Below are 21,357 nucleotides of genomic sequence, written 5' to 3'. Positions count from 1 at the left end.
GTCGGAGGGAGAGTGTGGTCCCGGCCAGCCCCGCCATGCTGCCCTCCTGCCCGCGACTTTCAGGGCCTTCGAGACCCAGATGACGCGCCTGGAGGCTGAGTTTGTGCGGCGGGAGGCACCCCCGTCCTATGGGCAGCTCATCGCGCAGGGCCTCATTCCGCCCGTGGAGGACTTTCCCGTCTACAGTGCGTCCCAGGTGAGCGCCAGAGGGTGAGATCCCGCCCCGGGCGGGGCTCCTGCTTGGACCTCAGAGAACGCCCAGACCCGGAGACTTAGGGGCCAGGTCGGACAGTGCATGGCCCAGGGGTCGAGGGAGGCAGAAGGTGAGGCCGGGGCAGGGTGATGTGGGGGGCCACCACGGCCACGTTGGGGAGAACGAGTTGGTCTCTTGGGGTCGTGCTGACCTCTGCCCTCTCAGCCACCGCCCCACCCTCCAGGCCTCGGTGCTACAGAACCTTCGCACAGCCATGCGGAGACAGATGCGCAGGCACGCCTCCCGCCGAGGGCCCTCCCGCCGCCGCCTCGGCCGCCTCTGGAACCGGCTCTTTCACCGGCCGCGGGCACCGCGGGGACAGATCCCACTGCTGACCGCTGCGCGCACCTCACAGACGGTGCTGGGGGACGGGCTCCTCCAGCCTGCACCGGGGACCACCCCAGATCCCCCAGCACCCCTCACGGACACAGGCAGCCCTGTAGTGGCTGGGGATGGGCCCCCCAGTGTCCCAGGCCATGCATCAGAGGCGGGATCTGCTGTGCCGCCCCCCTCCGGCCTGCGGGACCCAGAGTGCAGGCTGGGGGACAAGGACAGAAAGGCCTGCAGGGACTCTTTGGTGGACAGCCTGGCCCCTGCCGAAGCGCCTCGGGAGCCCTGCTCGGCCCAGGACCCTCACCCCCTGGCTCCCACTGCCAGTAGCACCCTGGGCCCCCACCCACCAGAGCCATTGGGTGTCTGCAGGAGTCCCCCACCACCCTGCTCCCCAACGTTGGAGGCCAGTGACGATGAGGCCCTGCTGGTCTGCTGACCTGCTGGACATGCTGGTGACCGCCACAGCCCCGCTTTGTAACCAGGGAATACACAGTCATTTCTACCCTGCCTCCGCGTCCTTCTTTGTTGCAGAGAAGCCACCCAGAGGCCCAGCTAGCCTGCTGCATCGGCACCCCCAGCCCTGGTGGACACAGCGGGCCAGGGCTGTGGGGGTTTGAGCGAGGAGCGGGGTGGAGTGAGGAGCCCCTCTGCAGGCACCCTGGGGTCTCACTCTACCTCTTTCTCCATTCTGGGAATCCATTTCTGAAGAAGCAGGAGAGTTAGGGCAGGGCTCTCTGGAGTGTTCTCTGTGGCTTCTTGCTTCATTCACCCTTTAGGGTGCCAGAGCTGTGCTGGACTGAGCAGGGTTATGGGTGCCACAGACCTAGTCCATGGCGGGGCCCTCTGTCAGTGCTCAGCCCTCCCCATCCTCCCAGCCATCCCTAGAGGAGCAGGCTAGGAGGCTGCTGGCCCCAGCCTCATGCCTGTGGTGTCAGTACAGGTCCAGCCAGGCAGATGCCTTTTGCCCTCCGGCTGAGGGGTTAATCTCCTGGGCATGAGGGCAGGGCTGGGAATGTGGGCACAGGGTAGAGGAAACCCATGGTCTCTTGCAGGCCTTGAGGCCCCTGGGAGATGCTGCTGGATGCTTTCTCAGGTGACAGTGGCCGAGCACCAACTGACAGTGACTAAATCCATCCCATCCTGCCGCAGGCTCTCAGTTTCCCCTGTAAATCAGGGTGAGGCCATGGGCTCTGAAGTCCTGGCAGTCACTCCACAGAGATTTATGGGGCTGAGGGAAAGGCAGTTCCAGCAGAAACACCCGGACCGACCTCGGTGGTTGAGCCTAGAGCTGGCGTTGCGGGTCCCAGGGAGGGGCGCACAAGGTGTTTCCCAACCCCGGTGTCCCTTTGGGTCAAGGCTGGCTCTGGACCCCACAAGGGAGAAAGGAAGTGCCTGGTTCAAGTGGCAGAGCCATAGGCCCCCTCCAGAGCCTGCTGGGGCACCTTCCTCAGCCAGCACCACACAAGCCCCACCGGGTCATGCCCACCAGGGACTCGCCTAAGACAAGCACACCGCCCACCAACCCTGTTTTATTCATAGACATTTCCAGGAAAGCGAGCAGGGCAGCACTGACAGGGAGCCCAGCCAATATCTCCAGGGCTCTCTCAGCACAGGACTCAAAGGAGTCAGATCTCTCTCTCTCTCTCTCTCTCTCTCTCTCTCTCTCTCTCTCTTTTTTTCAGGACAAAACAAAAAAAACAAAAAGCAAAAAAAAACCAACTTATTTTGCAAAAACACCTCCTCAATAAACAACATGTAAACAGAAACAGCTGCTTCAGGCTCCGCAAATGTCTCATTGCGTTTTCAAGGGCTTGTCCCTGGTGGGCAGTGGGGAGGGCTGGCACGGGCCATTTTCCTCTTCCTCAGGGGCTCCCTGGGGGTAGACCACAAAGCACAGCTCCTGGCCCCAGCGTGTCATGGATTCTGAGGACAGAGAGACAAACAAACAGATAGACCTTGGGATCCGAGCCTGTGGGGCAGGGGTCCTCAGGGAGCCGCTCCCTTTGGGTGGATCCTGGACCCTGGGGCCACATCTTGGGGAGATGTCCGGTGGCGGTTGGACCCCCTGTTGTCACCGCAACTGCCGGGAGGTCCTGCTCCAGGGCGAGTCCCTAACAGGTCACGTTTCCCGGCCCCGCCACCTTGGGGAGGCTGCCTGGCTCACCTGTGAGTCTGTGCACACACTTTGGTTTGCTTCTCCAGAACACTCCCAGGAAGAAAACAGGCACCCCCGTGAGGATGATGATGACGCCGACTCCACACACCATGGGCTCTGAGATGAAGCTGAAGACCAGCAGGAATGCCCAGAAAACCAAGTATGCGATGGGGACCAGGAGGTTCACCTGGGGGAGAGCGACGGGACTGCCAACGGAGGCGCAGGACCTTCCCTGGGCCCTCCTGCCCCACCACCCCGGCAGGGGTGGGGGGAGGGGGATCCCGAGGTGCCGCCCTTTCCTGGGAGCTGAGGCTTGAGGGTCCCCTGCTCTGGCAGCAGCCAAACATGCTAGAAACAAACTCATGGGATGGCCGTTTTGCCAAATGGTTGAGGGTTTGTCAAAGTTTCGGTGGCTCTGAGTTCCATGCAGTAACTATGTGTTGCTGGTGTGGCTGGCTGCTTGCATTTGGCTGAAGGTCTCTCTCTCTCTCTCTCTCTCTCTCTCTCTCTCTCTCAGTGTTTCATGTTTTTTAGGCACTGAGCACTTCTCCAGCTCCAGGATTTATATGCAAACAGAATATTTGCATTTAGCTTGATTAAGGCTCTTCTGTCTTTGTGTGTGCTCATGGAATTCTGTGTCTTAGCCTCATTTTCCTGTCTGTAAACTGGGAGTATTCAAAGCACCCACCTTGTGGGGCTGTGATGAAGGCTGAATACATCAGCATACTTAAAGCCCTGAGCAGGGTGCAGCATGTGGCCAAAGCCAGAATACCTAATGCTGTCATCACTCCCACCCTCACCCTGACCCCCACCCCACGCCCCCATGCCCAATGGATGAAGGGGCGGCTCTGACAGCGCCAGCCAGCTCATCCTCCCCCAGGCCTCACCTTGATGGGCCTGTGGAGCGCTGGCCGCCTCCAGCGCAAAACGAGAAGGCCCAGGATGGTGACACCGTAGCAGAGGTAGTTGATGAAGGACACGTAGTTGATGAGCGTGTACGTGTCTCCCACAAGCATGATGACCGCTGTGGCCCCGCACTGGGAGAGGACCGGGCTGAGGGTGGCCTCCCACCTGCCTCCGTCAGCCCTGTGGGCTGTCCTGGGCCTGCCGGCTCAGGCCAGGAGGTTGGTGAGCCCCGGCCCTCCCCACTCCCTCCGTGGGCTGCCCCCCAGGGCCAGTGGGAATCCCTGCCATTACCACACTGCTGGGTGGCCCCGGCTCCCCTCCCCGCCAGCCTTGGTCCCACAACTTACACAGACAAGGAGGGCAGGGATGGGTGTGCAGTGTCTGACATGGATCATGGCCAGCAGGCTGGGCAGGTGTCCCTCTCGGGCCCCAGAGAAGCACAGTCTGGGACAGAAGATTGGTGGGGGCCATGAGCCCAGCCTTGGGCCCCCTACCAACCAGATCCCAGACCTCAGCTTCACACCTGAGGCCCCTCTTGAGCTGTCACCTCTGACCCCTGCTCTGGGTCCCAGCAGCCCCACTGGCCAGTTCTTCCCTATCTAGCCTGCCTTCCTTTTGCTTGCTGTAGCTGAGTTGGGATCACATCTGTTACTGGGGGGTTCACTGTCCCAGCTTCCAGTGGGACCCACCTGGCAGGATTTGACTTCCTCTGGCCCCCAGTACTGATCACACACACCAGGGGGACCTGCCTTGCCTCACCTTGACCCCTCCCCGCCCAGTCCAGTCACCTGGAGGAGGTGAACAGGTAGCCATTGATCCCTCCAAAAGTAGAAAGTGCCACGGAGACGGGCATGACCCAAGAAAAGTAGCCCAGCAGCTTCTCCCCGAAGGTCTGAGTGGACACAGAAAAGAGGTGGTGCGTGAGGCACGGCGGGACGGGCGGGAGCCGGGTACCAGTGGGACCCCACTCACCACGGCCACTGCGTTCGAGGCCAGCAGCTCCTGGGGGGACATGGCGGTGAAGTAGGCAACATTGGTGAAGGTGTACACAAAGGTCACCAGCGGGATGGAGATGACAATGGCACGAGGTAGGTTCCTGGGGGCAGTGGAGAAGTGTGTCAGCATCAGCCCTGGGGTGGGGGCTGGAAGATGGGGCCCAGGGACCCCAGCGAGGGAGGAGCTTTGAGTCTCCATCTCCTGGGTCTGCTGGGGGACTTGGGACAGATAAGGGGCAGCACTGCTGTCTCCCTGCCACCCCCCAGCTCCAGCTGGGCCACGGGCTGGTGGGAGGAAGGGCAGATGGGGGAGGGGACACATCAAACCTTGAGGGGCAGGTCTAATGTCAGGACATAAAGAGAAAAGTGAATACAGGCAAAATCAGCCTTGAAGATCCCCAAATCCCCCCGGGGCCCAGTCCCTAGACCTGGGGTCTCCTGGGACTCCCTATCAGCCCCAGCCCCCGCCCCAGCGCAAACTCCTCTCTGTTGCGACCCTGGGTGAGTATCGGATGAGCCATGGGCTTTATCAGTAGGGACCGTGTTATGTGCACATGTGTAAGTTTTGGCCAAATGCAAATAGCTGGATCCATTTTCAGTGGGACAGTGATACTCAGTGTTTCTGAGGCCCGGCAAGGGGCCGTGACTCACCCACAGCCATGCAGAGCAGGGCCAGGCTGGAACAGTGTCCCGGCTGTCTTTCCAGAGCCATCCCCGTGGGGCAGCAGCATGGTCAGGCAGGTGACCAGACTGAGCCACAGGTGGCAGCAGGTCCGTGCAGAGAGGCTGTCTCTCCCATCGCCGCACCCCTCCCCTTCCCAGGGCCCGGCTGGGTGTCCTACTCACTTTCGAGGGTCAACCAGCTCCTCAGTGACGTAGTTGAGGAAGTTCCAGCCACTGAAGGCAAAGGAGCCCTGGAGGAAGGCCAGGGCCAGGTGACCCACGGAGGGTGTCATCCAGAAGTCAAAGGCATTGCTGGGTGTCAGCTCCTCAAAGTGTCCTGGGGGGTCCACAGGTCAAGGGTCAGTGTCCTCTCCCCACCCTGGTGCACGGCCCCACCCAGGCCCTACCTTGGAAGATCTGGACGAAGCCCACGCCAATGATGAGGGACAGGGCCAGCAGCTTCCCACCGGTGAAGATGTCCTGGATGCGTGTGGCCCAGCGCACGCTGGAGCTGTTCACCCATGTCAGGAGCACTGAGAGGGAAGGAGAGTGGGTGGGTGGGCCTCAGCCGAGTCCAGCCCAGGCTGTAGGAGGGCGGCATCCCCTGTAGCAGCTGGGGTGCCAGAAGCCCACCCCCTGAGGCTGAGCTCACAGGGGGCTGGAGGCTGGAGGCACCCCCCCCCACGCCCCCGCAGTCCTCCCACACAGGGGCAGGGGGCATGGTGCGGCCCCAAGGTGGGCGCTCACTCAGGCAGGCCATAGAGAGTGCGCGGGAGGCAGCAGCTGGGGGGATGCAGTTGGGGAACACGGGCTGCAGCACGTAGTTAGAGAAGGTCATGGAGATGACAGCCAGGCTGGTTGGGTACATGATGAGGACCGCACTCCAGAGCAGCAGGAAGCTGGAATGAGTGAGGGCCTGCCTGGCACAGGCATCCCGCACCACCCCGCCTCCCCGCCACCTTGGCCGAGCAGGTGCAGGTGTGGGAGCAGGGCTGCACCCTGGGCCGTGGCACCCAAGGCTCGCACGGGCACTCAATGCCGGCTTCGGTCCAGGAAAGCAGGGCTGGCCCCGCTGGGGTCTCCACTCTATTAATGGACTGCTTCAACAGAGACAGCATTCAGCACAGTTAAACAGCTATGGGCTGCCCTTGGGCAGGTGTCCAAAAGGACTTGGGAACCAACCACCTTTCTAATGGCCATCTAGCCTCTGGTCACAGGCTGTTTTCCTGAGCCAGAGCTGTTCTGGAACCTTTAGTTACGGCTCCAGCTGGAGCTCTCAGCAGAGCCTATGGCTGCAGGTAGCTGGCTCTGAGCTGTGACCCCTGAGGGACCGGACCTTCCGAGGAGCTGTGGCTGGGGGTTGGGAACGATTTATGTCCCTTCTGCCCGAATCTCAGCACCGCAGGGTGTCCACATGGGAGCAGGGACTCTGCTCAGGCTATGAGGCCCAACCTATTCCAGGGGGTCCTGCCTGCACTCAGGGGAGGGCCTGTCTCTGGGGATGCTCCTGGACCTTGAGGGTGGGGACTGCCTCATCCAAGGACACCACTGACCTCTGGACCACCATGCTCTGTAGATTCGTCTTGGTCCTCACCTTTACTCTGTGGCGTCTGCAACCCTAGAAGCTAGGTGCCCCTGGGGCAGGGTCTTGGGTCCTCCTCTCCCTCCCACCTTCTTCTGCTTTCTCAGGTCCCAGTTGCCTCCAAGAACTCTCTCCCCAGAGCAGAGAACTCATGGGCACACCCACAGGGGTGTGCACGCCCTGCCAGGGCCCCGTCTGCCACTACCCCATTAAAGGCTCTGGACCACATCCCTCAGGACCAAATTTTGCACACTTTAGCCTAGACTTTTCCTCTGGGATCCAGACAACTGCCCCGCAAGGCCTGACTACATCATCTCCCCGGATATGCCGCAGACCCCACCAGCATGGCAGCCTACCCCCAACCTCCCCCTCCCGGGAACTGCCATCAATGGAGCCCACCAGTGGGAAAGCGGGTGTCACCTCTGCCGTACCCACCTCTCCCTCATGCCACACTGGCCACCGCGTCTTCCGCATTTAGGCTCCTACAAGGTTCTGGGATCTTCCTATGCCTTTATTCAGGCCCTCGGCATGGTTCAGCTGGACAACTACAATAGCTTTGACCCCCCACCCCACCCCCAGGCTCTCCCAGCGCCTCCAAGCTCCCACACCTACCATGGATCTGACCTGCCTCTGGCCACACCAGATAGTCGAACACACCCTCCAAGCCTTGGTGCAAATGTGTTTTCCCTGGAAACCTTCTGAGGTGGTGACACCCATTCCCTTAGCTGCTGGGCCCCCCAAGCACACCCTCAAAGCAAGGATCTAGGTCCTCATCAAGTGTAGAGGGGCTCTTTCCCTTCTGCACTGTGAATAACTTGAGGGCAGGAATGGATCTTTTTCTCCCTGGTCCTCAGCACATAGTAGGTGCTCAGCTAATGCCTCCTGGTGCATAAAGGAATGCTGGGGAGCTCTTCAAAGGAGAGCTCTTGCAGGGCATTGATAGGAGTTATCATGCCCCCTGCCCCCCACCACACACATATGGGTTTACTAAAATCTAGGCTGTCCTTGCCTTATTGCTAGCCTCACCCAGGTGCAGATTAGGCTTAAGGAAATATTTGAAAGGAAGCACAGAGAGGTCAGGGGGCCAGCCGGAGTGTCCTGCCCACCCTGGCCTTGGAAGGCTCCCCAACACCCCCACCTCCTTCCCTCCATCCACCCCATGATCTCCCTGAGATGTGAGAAAAAGAGGAAACCAAAGTCCAGGGCCCCACTGGCCATCCATTCCGGATTGTCATGCCCTCCCCCACTGACCCCACGGGTGCCCCAGACTCACCCAGCCAGGCCCCCGAAGATCTCGGTGACATAGGCATAGTCCCCGCCAGACTTGGGGATGGCGACTCCCAGCTCCGCGTAACAGAGGGAACCCAGGGCAGTGACGCCTCCACCCAGGACCCAGACGAAGAGGGCCAGACCCACAGAGCCCGAGTGCTCCAGGACCCCCTTGGGGGAGATGAAAATGCCCGAGCCGATGATGTTCCCTGGGGTCGGGAGAGATGGGGAGGCATCAGGTCTGGGGTCCCCTTAGCCCAGCCTTCTCCTCAGGCTTCCAGATGCTACAGTGAGGAAGGGAGCCTGGGCTGCTCCCTGGAGAAGGAGGAGGGGGAAGGTGAGCCTGGAGGCAAATGGATGCCACTGGGCACCTCAGACCTTGCAATCCCCACTCTGGGCTCATTATCCCCCCTTCTCCAGGCCCTGGCCTTGTCCTTGCAATTCAGGGATGAGTGCTGTTCTGAGTTCCTCTGCACCCCCCACCCCCACCCCATTTACTCCCACCAGGCGGGGAAGCACAGGCGAGGAAGCTCCATCACCCGAGCGGTGGCAGACTGGCAGCCTTCCTGTGCATCCCCACGGGCCCAGGCTCAGCCCCTTGGCCCTGGCCGAAGCCTCCAGACTTGTCAGCCTCCAACCTGCTGGCTAGAGCTGGCCTCCTAAAGCAAGACCTTGACCATGACACTGTCCTGCTACTTTCCCATTGGCCAAAGTCCAAACTCATGGAGTAGCTCAGGGAGTGGCACCACCTCCACGAAGCCCTCCTTGACCATGCCGGTTTGGGGTCCTCCTCCCATGTCACAGTCCTGTCCTTCCCCAGACCTTGTCCCGTACTTTCTTTCTTTCTCTTCTCTCTCCCCTTTCCTTAAAGGGAAACCTGCTCCCTGGGCTCGTCCCTGACCTAAGACCCAGACTGCGGACAAAGACTCTGAAGAGACCTTGTTTCCCGGCACTGTTAAAATGTGTCAGGTCCTGGGCAAGGGCCGGTGGGGTGAGGGGGAAGAACTGGTGCACTTTCAGGACCGGGGGCTGGTCAGCAGCCATCGCTGAAGGAATCGGGTGGGCAAGGGCAGGCTGGCAGAGACCCGGCCAGCCTGGGGTCTGGACACAGACCGCCTCTCCCTTGAGACAGCCTACTGGTTGCAAAGAGGAGTCGCTGCTCTAATCCCAGGGGAAAGCCCAGCTGGCGCTCAGGTCACCTTTCAAGATCCGTCTGTACAAGAGGCTATCGTGAGGATTCGGCAAGGAATCTAGGAAGCCCTCTGCTCTCACTTACAGCTGTATCCAGATGTACCTAGCATTTTTGGCGTGGTTCTGTGTACTCTCTGCAGCCGTACCTGCTTGGGTTCACCTCCAACTCCCGGTATGTAGTAAGTGCTCAACACACAGCTGTTGAGTAAACTAATGGATGAGTGAAAGCCCTGATGTCCAAAGTGGCACCAATACCTTGGCCTGGAAGACTGATTTTCTCATCTGTGAAGTGGGGCAGCTTTCTCTACTCGACTCTCCTGGAAGAGGAGGGGAGTGGCCAGCCTCTGAGGCTCAGAGGCCAGTGGAATCTGCCTTGGTCACAGAAGCCTGCCCTGCCCTTGGGGATGACTCTGAGTCTTGCGGAGTGTGGTGGGTGTCAGGGGGTGCTCTGTTGGTTCATGGTGTCTGGGGATGCTCAATCAAAATGCTCACAGGGCCAAGCTGTGGTCTGCAGAGCAGGTTCTCAGGATGAACAAGGCTCTGAATACCCACTGAGCTGTGAGCTCCCTGGCAGTTAGGGCAAAAAGAGCAACGTTCTGGGTGACCTGGGTCTCACCATCTGTGCAAATAAATTAGGTCACATCACTGGTGATTTGCACAAGGGCCTGCCCAAGAGGAAATAATCCCAGAATGCGCAGGCCACAAGAATAAAAAAGCAACCCTGCTAGGAGCTGGGGCTCAGCCCCTCAACAGGATCACCCCCACCTGCCAGGTCCTGTGGGACAGTGCACACCCATCAGGGCAGAGCCTGCCTGTTCCACCTGCCAGGCCCACAGGCGGGTCTGGCCAAGGACACAGCTGTGGCCACCAATCTGCATGCATTCCTTGTCCACGGTGCTACCCCCCACCCCGCCCCCGGCCGACACAGATTTCCAGTCTGGACGGCCACGGTGCCCCACTTGGTTTTCCAGTCACATCCCAGGAGCCCTAAATACATCCAGATAAGGACGAAAGAATTCCTGTCCCCCAGCCCCCAGAGGTAAGCTGTGCCCTCAGCCAGCTTCCAGGGGGAGAGGAGCCGCCTCCCTTATCTACCCGGGGGGCCTGGGGCCTGGGTCAGCTTTCTAAAGGGTCTTTGAGTTCGCTCTATCTGGCAGCAGGGCCTCTGTTCTCAGGACCTGGTGGAGTGGGATTTGCCAAAAGCCAGTGAGGTTGGAAGCCAGCGGGGGCTGGGTGGCCTTGGAAGGAGCTGGGTGCATTCAGGCTGGGGACATCCAGGGACCCGAGCAACCCAGCCCATGGGGACCCCAGCGCTCTATACAGTTCAGCACAGTAGGGTCTCATGGGCATAGCCCTTGGGAAGCTACACCTGGCATCTTGTCCTCCAAGGCTGGGGTCTGAAAAGGGACATATCACTAGCCTATGCTCAGTAGTGGGAGACTCCAATGCTGGCCCTGGGGGATGGGCCAGGGGATCATTTTGTTTGGACACATGGCCTCAGCCTACAGTGCAGGACTTCTCCCCACATGGCTCAACGGAACACGTGTGTCAGCTGGTGCCTCTGCGGGCTTCTCCCTGTGGGCCTGGACAACCTCTAGCACCTTCCCCCGTGTTTGTGCTGGAAGGTGGCAGAAAACCCACTGAAGTCCACTGGCTGCTCTGGGCACCACATGGGCTGGGTGGGGCTCTGCAAGGAGGATCCACAGGGGCTGTGGGCTTGGGTGGGCGGTAGAGGGCAAGGAGGAGGACGCTGGGGGCAGGGGTGGGGCCTCCAGCATCTGAATGATTCCAGGAGGCGTGCCGAAGGGACCACAGAGCTGTGAGGGATATGGCAGGGGTGCCTGCCCAGCCCTCCCAGTGGTGGTGGGTTCAGGCCTCCCTTCTCAGCCCTCGTGTTCAGGCCCAGCAGGATCAGCTTTGCTGGCCTCAGGACACAGTAGTGGACAAGCCCAGACCTTGGGGAAGCCTGCTCTGGAGAAAGAGGCGGAGGGGCAGGAAGCGGGGAGCATGGGCTGGGCAGGGAGAGACTACCATGCGCCTGGTCAGATGTCTGCTGACAGTGGGCTGGAGAAATGCAGGTTCCAGGATCTCCACATTCCCACCCACCCAGTGGGTCCTCACAGGGCCACAGCGCCAGCACAGGTGGGTGAGGATGTGAGTCCCCCACCAGGAAGCCCCCCTTCAGTCTCCTCCCGCCCCTCTTCCCTCAGCCCACACCGGGTGGCTTTTATCACATTAAGATGTTTGGCCTGATGGGGCTTACTCGGCTCCGTGGAGGAACGAAGAAAGGGCCATTGTTCTTCTGGCTGTTGCGGTGCGCGCTGACCTATTTTTGGGAGGCAGTGGCCGACCGTGGAGGTCGCAAGGGTGGACGGTGGAGGTCATGTTGGTGGAAAGAGCCAACTGCCCTCGGTGCGTGTGGGTGGAAGGTGCAGAGTCTGATTTGGGGAGGGGGACAGGGAGGTCCGGTCAGGCCAGGCTGCTGGCACCACCCCTCATCCCTAGAAACACTTTCAGCAGTCAGCTGTGTGACCTCAGGCTAGTGCTGCCCTTCTGGGCCTCAGTTTCCCCCTTCACCAGGTCAGGCCACTGAGCTAGGGGGCAGCAGAGGGCTGGCTCAACCCAGACTTTGGCAGAGGCGTTGCTGGGCAGGGTGGACACATCCCGCACATTTGCAAAGGCCTAAGGAAACACAGTCTGCTCGGGGGCCCATGTCCCTCACTGCGTCAGGTGTCTCCTCAGCTCGCTAGTTTCCCAGAAGCTGCAGGAAGCCCTCCCTGACCTTCCACTTTGGCCCCTATAACCTGGATCCTGCTCTACTCCCATGGTACATGGAGGATGGCCAGGAAGTGATTATTGGCTACCCTGCATGGGTCCTGAGTTCCCAGAGGGTAGGGTCTGTGATGAGAAGCCTCAGCCCCTCAAAAGGACAAAGAACCCACAGGGCCTAGGTCATCTTACATACGCCTTGCCTATCTGTGCCTCTTTTAGCGAGCAGGCTGACAATGGGGGTTCTTCCTGTCACACTGGCCTGCTGGCCTGACAGAGAACAGCTCTGGGGCTCCTGGGCCTGATCAGGGGCTGGCCATAGGCCAGACCTCCTTCCCTTGCTCTGGGCAACGAGTCTCAGCACCTCCCCGTTAGGATATGACCCATGAGGCCTCTGGGAAAGAGTTCCAAATTCCCTTCAGTAGGTCCCTGAGGCCACAGGCAGAGGCACTAATTGAGAATCCCCAGATCTGGGTTCGAATCCCAGATCCCTCTTGGTGGGAGGCTGTGGACAAGATACATCACCTCTCCAACCCTTCTTGGCTACAAAGTGGGAAGAAAAGGCAGTGATGCAGGCATGCCCCCACGCTGCTTCGCACATCAGAGGCCCCAGGAAGTGCTTATGGATCTCACTACTGTCATCAACCTTGAAGATACCCCAGGCCACCCAATCTGGCTTTTGGAGACCTGATCCCCATGCGACCTCTGTATGCTGGAGTCCGTAGCCAGAGCTCTGCTTTAGGGACCCTGCTGTCCCCCTGGGTGAAGCCCGTGACTCCAAACACATGAATGTCCTCAATGAGCACGTGTCAGGCATCCCTCTGAGGAGACAGAAGTGCCCATTGAGGTTCTTGGCAGAACTCCAGGGAGGTGAGTGGGGATGCCTCCAGGACATGTCTGGAATTGCCAAATGACTGGCGTGTACTTCCGGCCTAACCCACTTTCCTTTTAAGAGAGGGATGAGCAGAAGTGTGGAGCTCTCTCTGCCTGGCTCAGCCCAGCCCAACCCCACCTAAGAAGCCTCGCCTGTGCCCCATCTCCAGGCTGAGTCAAGGTCACCGATGAGCTCCACAACGCTGGATCCAGTCATGCACCCGCAAACCGCATCTTACCTGCCTCATCAGTGGCATCTGGCAAGTTAACCCCTTCCTCCAGCCTCAGCCTCCCGGCCCTCCTCCCACCTTGCTGGCTGCTCCTTCTGGACTCCTCTGCTGGTCCTTCTCTTTCCTGACTTCCAGATTTTGAGTGCCTGTGGCTCAGCCCCGGGGCCTTGGCCCCTTTCCTTCCACACTCCCTCCCTTGGAGACCTCATCCAGTCCCCTAGCTTCTGTTGGCAACTCCCACATTTTATGCCTACCATGGACCTCTTCCCTAAACTAAACCCGCATATCCAACTAATTACTCTACAAATAGGCATCTCAAATTTCCCGTGGTCAAAATGAGATTCTGGACTTCCAACCCCCTTCCCTCAAGAACCTACTTCCCTCACAGTCTTTCCAGATCAGTACATTGCAAACCTGGCTCCCAAAGGCTCAGGCCCGAACCTGATGTCACCCTTGACTCTTCTCCTTCTCCCACACCTCATATCTAGTTCATCCCAAATCCTTCGGCTCCACCTTCCAAACACATCCAGAACCGAACCTCCACTCAGCACCTCATTGCCACCACCCTGCTCTGAGCCACCACTATCTCTTACCCAAGTGACTCAGTACCCTCCTGACCAGGTTTCCTGCTTCTCCCCCCTGCTGCCCACAGCTTCTCTGTAGTGAGCCCCATCTCATTCCATCCCATCCCACCCATCCTATCCCACCCCATATCCTATCCCATCCATCCCATCTCTTCCCATCCTCTCCCATATCCTACCCCATCCATCCCATCCCCTCCCATCCATCCAATCCCATCCCATATCCTATCACATCTCATCCCATCTCTTACCCCATCCATCCCATCCCATCCTTCTCATCCCATTCCATCCTTTCCCATCCCATATCCTACTCCATCCATCTTATCCCATCCCACCCCATGTCATCTCATCCCATCCTGTCTTATCCCATCCCTCGTCTGCTCAAAGCCCTCTCCTGTCTCACAAAGAAAAAGGCAAAGTTCTCACTGTAGCCAGGAAGGCCCACACAACTTGGGCCCCTCCCACTCCTGACTCATCTCCTACCTACAATCTTCCCCACCCCCTATCTTAATTTTGTCACCTTAGCACTTATCATTATCCCATTGGCCGAACATTCAGCTTGTTTATCATTTGCTCTTTCACTCCCATGCTGGAATGTCAGCTCCAAGAGGACAGGGCTTTTGTCTGTCCTATTCCCTGTTGTATCTCCAGCACCGAGAACAGTGTCTGGCATTGTTCTGTACCTAGAGGAATGAGTGTGATGACTAGATGAATGAGTGTGTCCAGTGCTGGCAGCCCCCCACCCCCCTTGTAGCTTGAGCTGCCTTGGCCCCCAGTGGTGTCCCGAGCATCAAGGGCATCTGATCTGGACTGGTTGCAGCCTCAGTCTGTTTCCTCATCTGTAAATCAGGGGTGTGAAACACAGACAAGCTCTTGTGTGGCTTTATGTCTCTTCAGGGTCCCTATGAGGAGGTGCTGGGCCTTTGCAGAGGGCCATCCTCTGAGCATACCAGCCACCACCAGCCCTGGGGACAACAGAAAGGGGCCTGGTCATGGTTGGATAAGCAGGAGATGGGGTTCATGAAGCAGGCCTCTGAGTCCCTGAACACTCCTGAGCCTGACACATAAACATGAGCATGGGCTGGATACCCGAGTCCAAGGGAGAGAGTGGAGGACAAAAAAGCCTGGTGAGCACACCCAAAGTGATTCCCACTCTGCTGGACCTGGGCATGCCCATTCCTTGGGTGTGGATCGGGAGAGGCAGCTGGCCAAGGTTCTTGAGTCAGGACAAGAGATTTTGTATATACAGTCCTGGGTGGGAGTGGGGAGTCCCGGGAAATTCCTTTGTCCATTTGTTCATCCATCCATCCATCCATCCATCCATCCATCCATCCATCCACCCATCATAAAGTGGGGGACTCGGGTAAATCCTCAGTAAATCCCAACCTTCTTCCATCAAGGGCTCTGAATCTGGCTCCAGTTTTGCCCAGCACCAGAAAAGTATGACGAAGGGCACTGGATTAGAAGATTGGGTCCAAATCTGGTTCCAAGTCCCAAGTCTCCTGCCTGCAGAAGTGTCATTTAACTTCCAACCCCAGTTTCTACATCTGTAGAATGGGTATAAACACTTTCATTTTGCAAGGTGGGCATGAGAATCAAGTGAGATAAAGGGGGAACACGATTTCATGATGTAGTAAGGGGTGTTTTTCAGGATGGGTATTAGACATGGTAGTGTCTTACATAGCCCCTGCCCCACTGGCTCACTTTCCCCCAGGCTGGCCTGTTCCCCTCCAGGTGTGCTTGCTGGGGCCAGGAGGTGCTGTCCTAAACACACTTCGGGCAGAGTCTGACTCCAGCCCAGAGCCCTTCCATATCACTCCATTCCCGAAAGCTCCCACTCCTCAGCCTAGGACAGGGCAGAGGGTACAAGGAACGAGAATTATAGGATCTTCTGGAAGGGGCTATTTGAAGTTTTCGAGATAACAAGTGCGGGATCTGGTAACAAGAAAGACTGTGGAGTAGAATATAAAGGCCTCAAGACTTTTAAAGCTAAAATATGACACTCTGGAGACATTTTTCACTTTGACCAGGTGGCCCAGGGCAGGAAGGTGGGATCAGATGTGTGAGATAGACTCCACAGAACAGCATGGGGAGGGGGAGAGGGTGGGGTCTCCAGGGCATCAAGTGGGAAGAGCAGTGCAGACCCTGACTCAGCCACAGAGGCCTCCTCCCTCATGTCCTGTCCCTTTCTGGTTCACATCCATTCTCTCCTCGTTCGTCTCCTGCCTTCTGGGACCCTTCACAGCTCCCCAAGCAGGGTCGTTGGACCACCAATGAGTGTCGCAGGTGGGGGTCAGGTCTTCTGGGTTCTCCTCCTGAGTCGGCTACCCTTGGCCAAGTCACCTCTTACCCCAGCTCAGTCTTCAAGGTCTGGAGACCAAGGGGGCAGTGGACCTGGAACAGCAGGAATGGACTGAAACGGGGTGGGGGGGGGGTGGACACCACAAGGGCAGAGCTGGGGTGCACGGGGCTATTCTTATGGGGTCCGTCCTGCAGAAGACATGTGACAGTGGAGGAGGCCTCCTCTGGTCCCACTGCCACCACCAGGGTCCTCTTTCGAGGAGAGAGGAGCCAGCGGCCTCCACCTGCCCTGAAGCAGATAGGGTGCGGGAGGAGGCAGAGTAGGAATACAGCTCAGGGATGCCTGCTTAGCTGAGGTAGCCCAGGAAGAGCCGTGTCGCGCCCTGCACCTTCCTGGCACTGTAGCTGGCTCCAGACACAGCCAGCCTCTTGACTCCATCATGTGTGGGCCAGGCAAGACTCTACCCAGTATCCCGGCCAAATCCTTGGGACCAACACTTCCTCCCAGCAGCAGACAGGCAGGGACGTCCTAGGGCAACGAGGTCGCAGGAGCGGCTCCTGGAAGATTCCATTCCAGGGGAAAGGGGGTGAGATGGGGGAACTACCTCGACAGGGGTTACTTTCTGGGGCAACCTTCTGCGTGAGCGTGGGGATGGCCACGAACCAGATGCCAGCCCCAGTTCAGGAGCTCCCAGTGTGGGGGCAGCAGAGGAGGAGGTGAAGACTCCAGTCTGCCCTTCTGAGCCTCCAACTTTCTTCATCTTCAGGGGTCTGAGGATGGGTGGTGGGCAGGGGGGTACACAAGGCCTCCCTGGCTGGCGAGGGGGAGATCTGGCAGGCAGGATGAGGGCAGTCAAGACCCCCGTCATTCATCCCCCCACTCTGTCTCCTGGAACACAGGGGATGGAACAGACTACTCCCAGGAGGGTCTCTGAGGCACTTGGTGTGGACACGGGCACCGGTCTAGGTTACCTAGTTCCTGAGCAGTGTTCACGACTCGGGCCTTGTCCCCTGAGCCCTCTGCTGATCCAGAAGTCCCCATGTGGGGGCAAGACACATGGACACATTCTCAGGTGGGAAAGATGAGCCCAGAGGATGTGAGTGCCTGTTGGGATCCCTGCCCAGGAAGCAGGTGGCTTTTCTGCAGGCTTGGTACTTGGTATGCCTGCCCCATCACTGGCCCTCCCAGTCACTGACTCTCCCCAGGGTCCTGCCACCAAACTCTGCAATAATTACATACTCTGAACCTATTTCCCCACTGGGCTGGCTCTACCTGTCCAGTCTACGCACAGGGCATCCTGCTTTTGAATAAATCACCCACACTGTATGGCACCTGGGTCCCACACACAATAGGGGCTCAGCTTGAGCCACAGCCCAGAACTTGGGGCCTTAACCTGGGTCAACCTATCCAGTCCCCGTACTTACAAGGCTCCTGCACCCAAGGCAGGATTACAGTCACCTCCATTTCATAGATGAGAAAACTGAGGGCAATTGCCCTTGCTGAAACCACAGCAAATTAAAGGCAGGAGGGGGATTCCCAGAGGTGGATGGGACCTGTACCTCCCTCAGGTGCAAACATTTGGGGCTCCAGGAGAGGTGGGAACAAGAAGTCTTACTGCCACCGAGTGAGGGGTGACACCACAGGTGTTCTGGGCATCTCTTCACGCGTCCCACGGTCGCAGATCATAGGGGCGCCGGGAGCGGGGTGCTCCTTGTTTCGGGCGGCAGTGCGCCCCAAGCCTTTGGCCCTGCCACGCCAGGCACCCGCCCGCCCGGGCCCCGCTCACCGATGATGATGGTGCAGGCGCTCACCAGCCCGATCTCCTTCTTGAGCGCCACCCGCTCCGAGGCGCCGGGGCCCGGGCCCGGGCCGGGGGAGGGCGAGGGTGCAGGGCCGGGGTTCCCGCGCCCGCTCGGCTGCTGCGTGTGGCCGGCCATGTCGCTGTCCCGCCGCGTCCCCGCTCCCCGCGCTGCCCAGTGTGTCCGACCGGCCGCCAGTCCGTCGGTCCGTCCGTCTGTCCGTGCGCTCGCGGCCTTCGCAGCCCGGACAGCGCCCACAGGCGGGCGCATGCGCTGGCGCGGGGCCCGGGCCCTGGGCCCCCGGCTGCGGGGGCCAGGGAGGGGCGGAAGGAGGACCGGTCGGCAGCCCCCTCCCCCACCTTCCTTAAAGGGAACTGCCCCCACCCCCCTGCCTGGGAAGGAAGGAGAGGACTTGGAGCAGACCTGGGAAGAACTTTCCAGTTGAACGAAGGAAGAGGCCCTCCCACTGCCGGAGTTACATCCAGTCGTGGGGTGAGAGTGGGGGAGCAGAGCTCAAAGGCAAGGCTGTCCCTGCCCTCAACGAGACTGAGGAAGTTGGCAAAAATAATAGCTGTGTGTTTACTGGGACCCTCTGTGTGCCAGCGCTTCCATACTCCTTGAATCCTGGCACAGACCCCGAGTGCCCGCCTCCAGGGAGAAGGGTGGAGGTTGGGTCCATTCTACAGGTGGAAGTTGAGGCCCAGAGATGCGTGAGAAGCATCACAGAGCAAGTGGCAGGGCCCAGACGCAAAGCCTTTCTGATGCTTCCTTGGCCTCCGGGTGGTGATGGCGGGGTATGAGATACAGCTCTAGGGGGGATGGGGCTGCGTCCAGGAAGCCCTCCGAGGGTCGGGAGATCCTAAGCACCCACCATCAAAAGTCTGGCCTCCAACCCTCATCCAGAGCCTTGAGAGAATCCCGGAAGAGGTTCTGCCCTAACCTCCCCACCTCCCCGCCCCCGCCCCGCCCGGCTGGGCTCTGGGCTGTGTCTGGCAAGTTCCATCTGCAGATTGCTGGTCACAGGTGAGAGTGGAGGCTAGGGGACTAGAACTCAGGGCTTTGGCGAAGGAAGGGCCCCCGCAGTCCAGGCCCGCTCAAGGAGATGGGGCCACCTCAACTGGCCAGGAGACACGGAGAAGGGGGCTGTGGCTCCTGAGGACGTGGAGGAGGTCGGGCGTGCAGGGTCCCAAAGAGGCTGCCTCCTCCCGGAAGCCGTCAGGGCTGTGCAGCCCCGGACCGCGGGGCAGACGGAAGGGGGCCGCGTCGGGGGCCACCGGGGCGGCGGGCGGGGCGAGCCTGGCACTGCGCGGCCGGCGGCGGAACAGCTTTTGTCCTTTCCTGGCGGCCGCCGCGCCGCGCCGTCCCCTGCATGTGGATGAGGTCGCGCCAGGCGCCCCGTCCTTCCCCCCGCCCGCGGCTTGCGGGGGCCCCGCCCGAGTCCGACGGCCGCCCGGCAGCCCGGCGGTGGGGCGGGGGCTGGGGCCGGGGTCTGGGCTGCGGGCGGAGCAACTAGGGGCGAGCGTGGCGGTGCAGGGAGTTTGGCCGCCGAGGAGGGACCTTCGAAGTGGTGGGGGGGGGGGAGGGGGGCGGGGATCTGGGAGTAGGGAGCGGGAGGACCCTGGGTGGAGTGCTGGGGGGACGCGGAGGGGGAGGCCACCGGCGAAGCTTCAGCCTTCGCGCTCCCGTCGTCGGAGTCCCGCATTCTTGGCGCCCTCTGCCTCCCGCCCCAGAGACGCGTTCAGCAGCCGGCTTTCTTAAAGGAGCCTCGCGCAGGGGCGGGACAGGGGTTCAGAGGACTCCTGGATGTAGTGGAGTAGGATGGGAAGCCGGGGTGTCGACCTGCTGGTCTGACCCTCCCCACCCAGTTGACTTTGCAACACTAGGGTCTGCTGAGAGAGGGTCCAGCCAGGGCTAGTGCACTTAGGGATTGGCCTGAGCCTCACCCGGGAGCCTGGAGCAGGCTCCTGAAACGTGGAATGCATGTGTTTGAAAAGAAGGGGTGACTTTAGGGTACTGGTAGGATGGAATTTGCATCTGTGTGTCCAGACTCACAGTTCAAGAGAACATTTTAGTGGAATCGAACCAGAATCGCAAGCCCCAGCGCAAATAAAAAGTTGGCAAGATTGGTCAGTGAGTACTTTCCCACATTAACAGAGAAAAAGAAAGAAAACCATGAGATCCTCTCAATAGATTCGGAAAACAATCATCCATGATTTAAACAAACAAAAAAACTCTTAGCAGATTATAAAGAGAAGAGAAGAGAATGTACTTCATCTGATAAACGTTTCTACCCCAAACCCAAAGCCCCCAAAGGAACAAACAAACAAACAAAACCCCCAACCTGACAGCTAACATCACATTAAATGGTTAAATGTTGAATGCTTTTCCACTGAGACTGGAAATGTGGAAGAATGTTAGCACTCATCAGTTCTGTAGAACACTGCAGTAGAGGTCCTAGCCAGTGCAATAAGGCAAGAAAAAGAAGTAAAAAGGCTCACCTTTTAGTTAACCACAATTTAGAACAATGATAATGCCAAATGCTTGTGAGGATGTGGAACAACAGGAACACTTACTTATTCACTGCTTGTGAGGATGGAAAATGATATAGCCACTTTGGAAGACAGTCTGGCAGTTTTTCAAAAAAAAGATTTTTTAAATTAACATTTACTCATTTTTGAGTGTGAGAGAGACAGAGTGTGAGCAGGGGAGGGGCAGAGAGAGGGAGACACAGAATCTGAAGCAGCCTCCAGGCTCTGAGCTGTCAGCACAGAGCCCGACGTGGGGATCGAACTCACAGACCGAAGATCATGACCTGAGCCGAAGTTGGACTCTCAACTGACCGAAACACCCAGGTGCCTTGGCAGTTTCTTACAAAGCATATTCTTAGCATAGAATCCAGCAATCATACACCTTGGTATTTACCCAAAGGAATTACAAACTTATATCCCCACAAAAACCTGTGCATAGATGTTTATAACAGCTTTTTTCCTAAGTGGCAAAACTTGGAAGTAACCAGGATGTCCTTCAGTAGGTGAATGGATCAATAAATTGTGGTACATCCACCCAGTAAAATAATACTCAGAGCTAAGAAGAAATGAGCTATGAAACTATGAAAAAAACAGAAAAAAACATAAATGCATGTTACTAAGTGAAAGAAGCTAATCCAGAAAGAAATAAAAAGGTATGAAGATAGGAAAGGAATACATAAAATATATGATACATTGGGTAATATATATATATATATATATATATATATATATTGTGTGTGTGTATATATATATGTGTATGTATGTATGTATATATATATATATATACATATATATATATATATATATATATATATATATATATATAAATGTAAAGCTAGTTAATTTAATAAAGTTGCTGGATACTAGTCCAATATATAAAAACTAATTGTATTTCTATGTACCAGCAACAATTAGAAAATAAACTCAT

The 21,357-nt window shown here is 58.2% G+C and overlaps 2 protein-coding genes across 5 annotated transcripts in view; one reads left to right on the top strand and one right to left on the bottom strand.

Annotated features, from left to right (window-relative positions):
- LRP3 (LDL receptor related protein 3) overlaps positions 1 to 3,337 on the top strand; it is a 42,251-nt gene extending 38,914 nt beyond the window's left edge. For 2 of the 3 annotated variants that reach the window (XM_045045565.1, XM_023245205.2), the window contains 3 exons: positions 64 to 196; positions 438 to 2,901; positions 3,259 to 3,337. In XM_045045565.1, the coding sequence (XP_044901500.1) occupies positions 64 to 196; positions 438 to 1,022 (718 nt within the window). In that variant the 3' untranslated portion in view covers positions 1,023 to 2,901; positions 3,259 to 3,337. Of the gene's footprint in view, positions 1 to 63; positions 197 to 418; positions 2,902 to 3,258 lie in introns of all 3 variants that reach the window. The other variant, XM_023245206.2, reaches the window with a different exon arrangement.
- SLC7A10 (solute carrier family 7 member 10) lies at positions 2,096 to 18,171 on the bottom strand. 2 transcript variants are annotated; one of them, XM_003997949.6, is made up of 11 exons: positions 17,889 to 18,171; positions 8,161 to 8,365; positions 6,053 to 6,204; positions 5,713 to 5,838; positions 5,489 to 5,642; positions 4,620 to 4,743; positions 4,436 to 4,539; positions 3,995 to 4,091; positions 3,629 to 3,778; positions 2,751 to 2,928; positions 2,096 to 2,509 (listed from the first exon to the last, which is right to left on the bottom strand). In XM_003997949.6, exons 1-11 carry the CDS (start codon positions 18,169 to 18,171, stop codon positions 2,379 to 2,381), a joined length of 1,704 nt encoding a protein of 567 aa, XP_003997998.3. In that variant the 3' UTR covers positions 2,096 to 2,378. The 2 variants fall into 2 exon arrangements, with proteins under 2 accessions (XP_003997998.3, XP_019675166.2); XM_019819607.3 differs by lacking the exon at positions 3,629 to 3,778 and having other exon boundaries at positions 2,751 to 2,869.
- Between the last annotated feature and the right edge of the window lie 3,186 nt (positions 18,172 to 21,357).

Source organism: Felis catus, chromosome E2, assembly GCF_018350175.1.
Source record: "Felis catus isolate Fca126 chromosome E2, F.catus_Fca126_mat1.0, whole genome shotgun sequence".
In the NCBI taxonomy this organism is placed as follows: domain Eukaryota; kingdom Metazoa; phylum Chordata; class Mammalia; order Carnivora; family Felidae; genus Felis; species Felis catus.
This window is presented reverse-complemented; position numbering and strand designations above follow the sequence as displayed.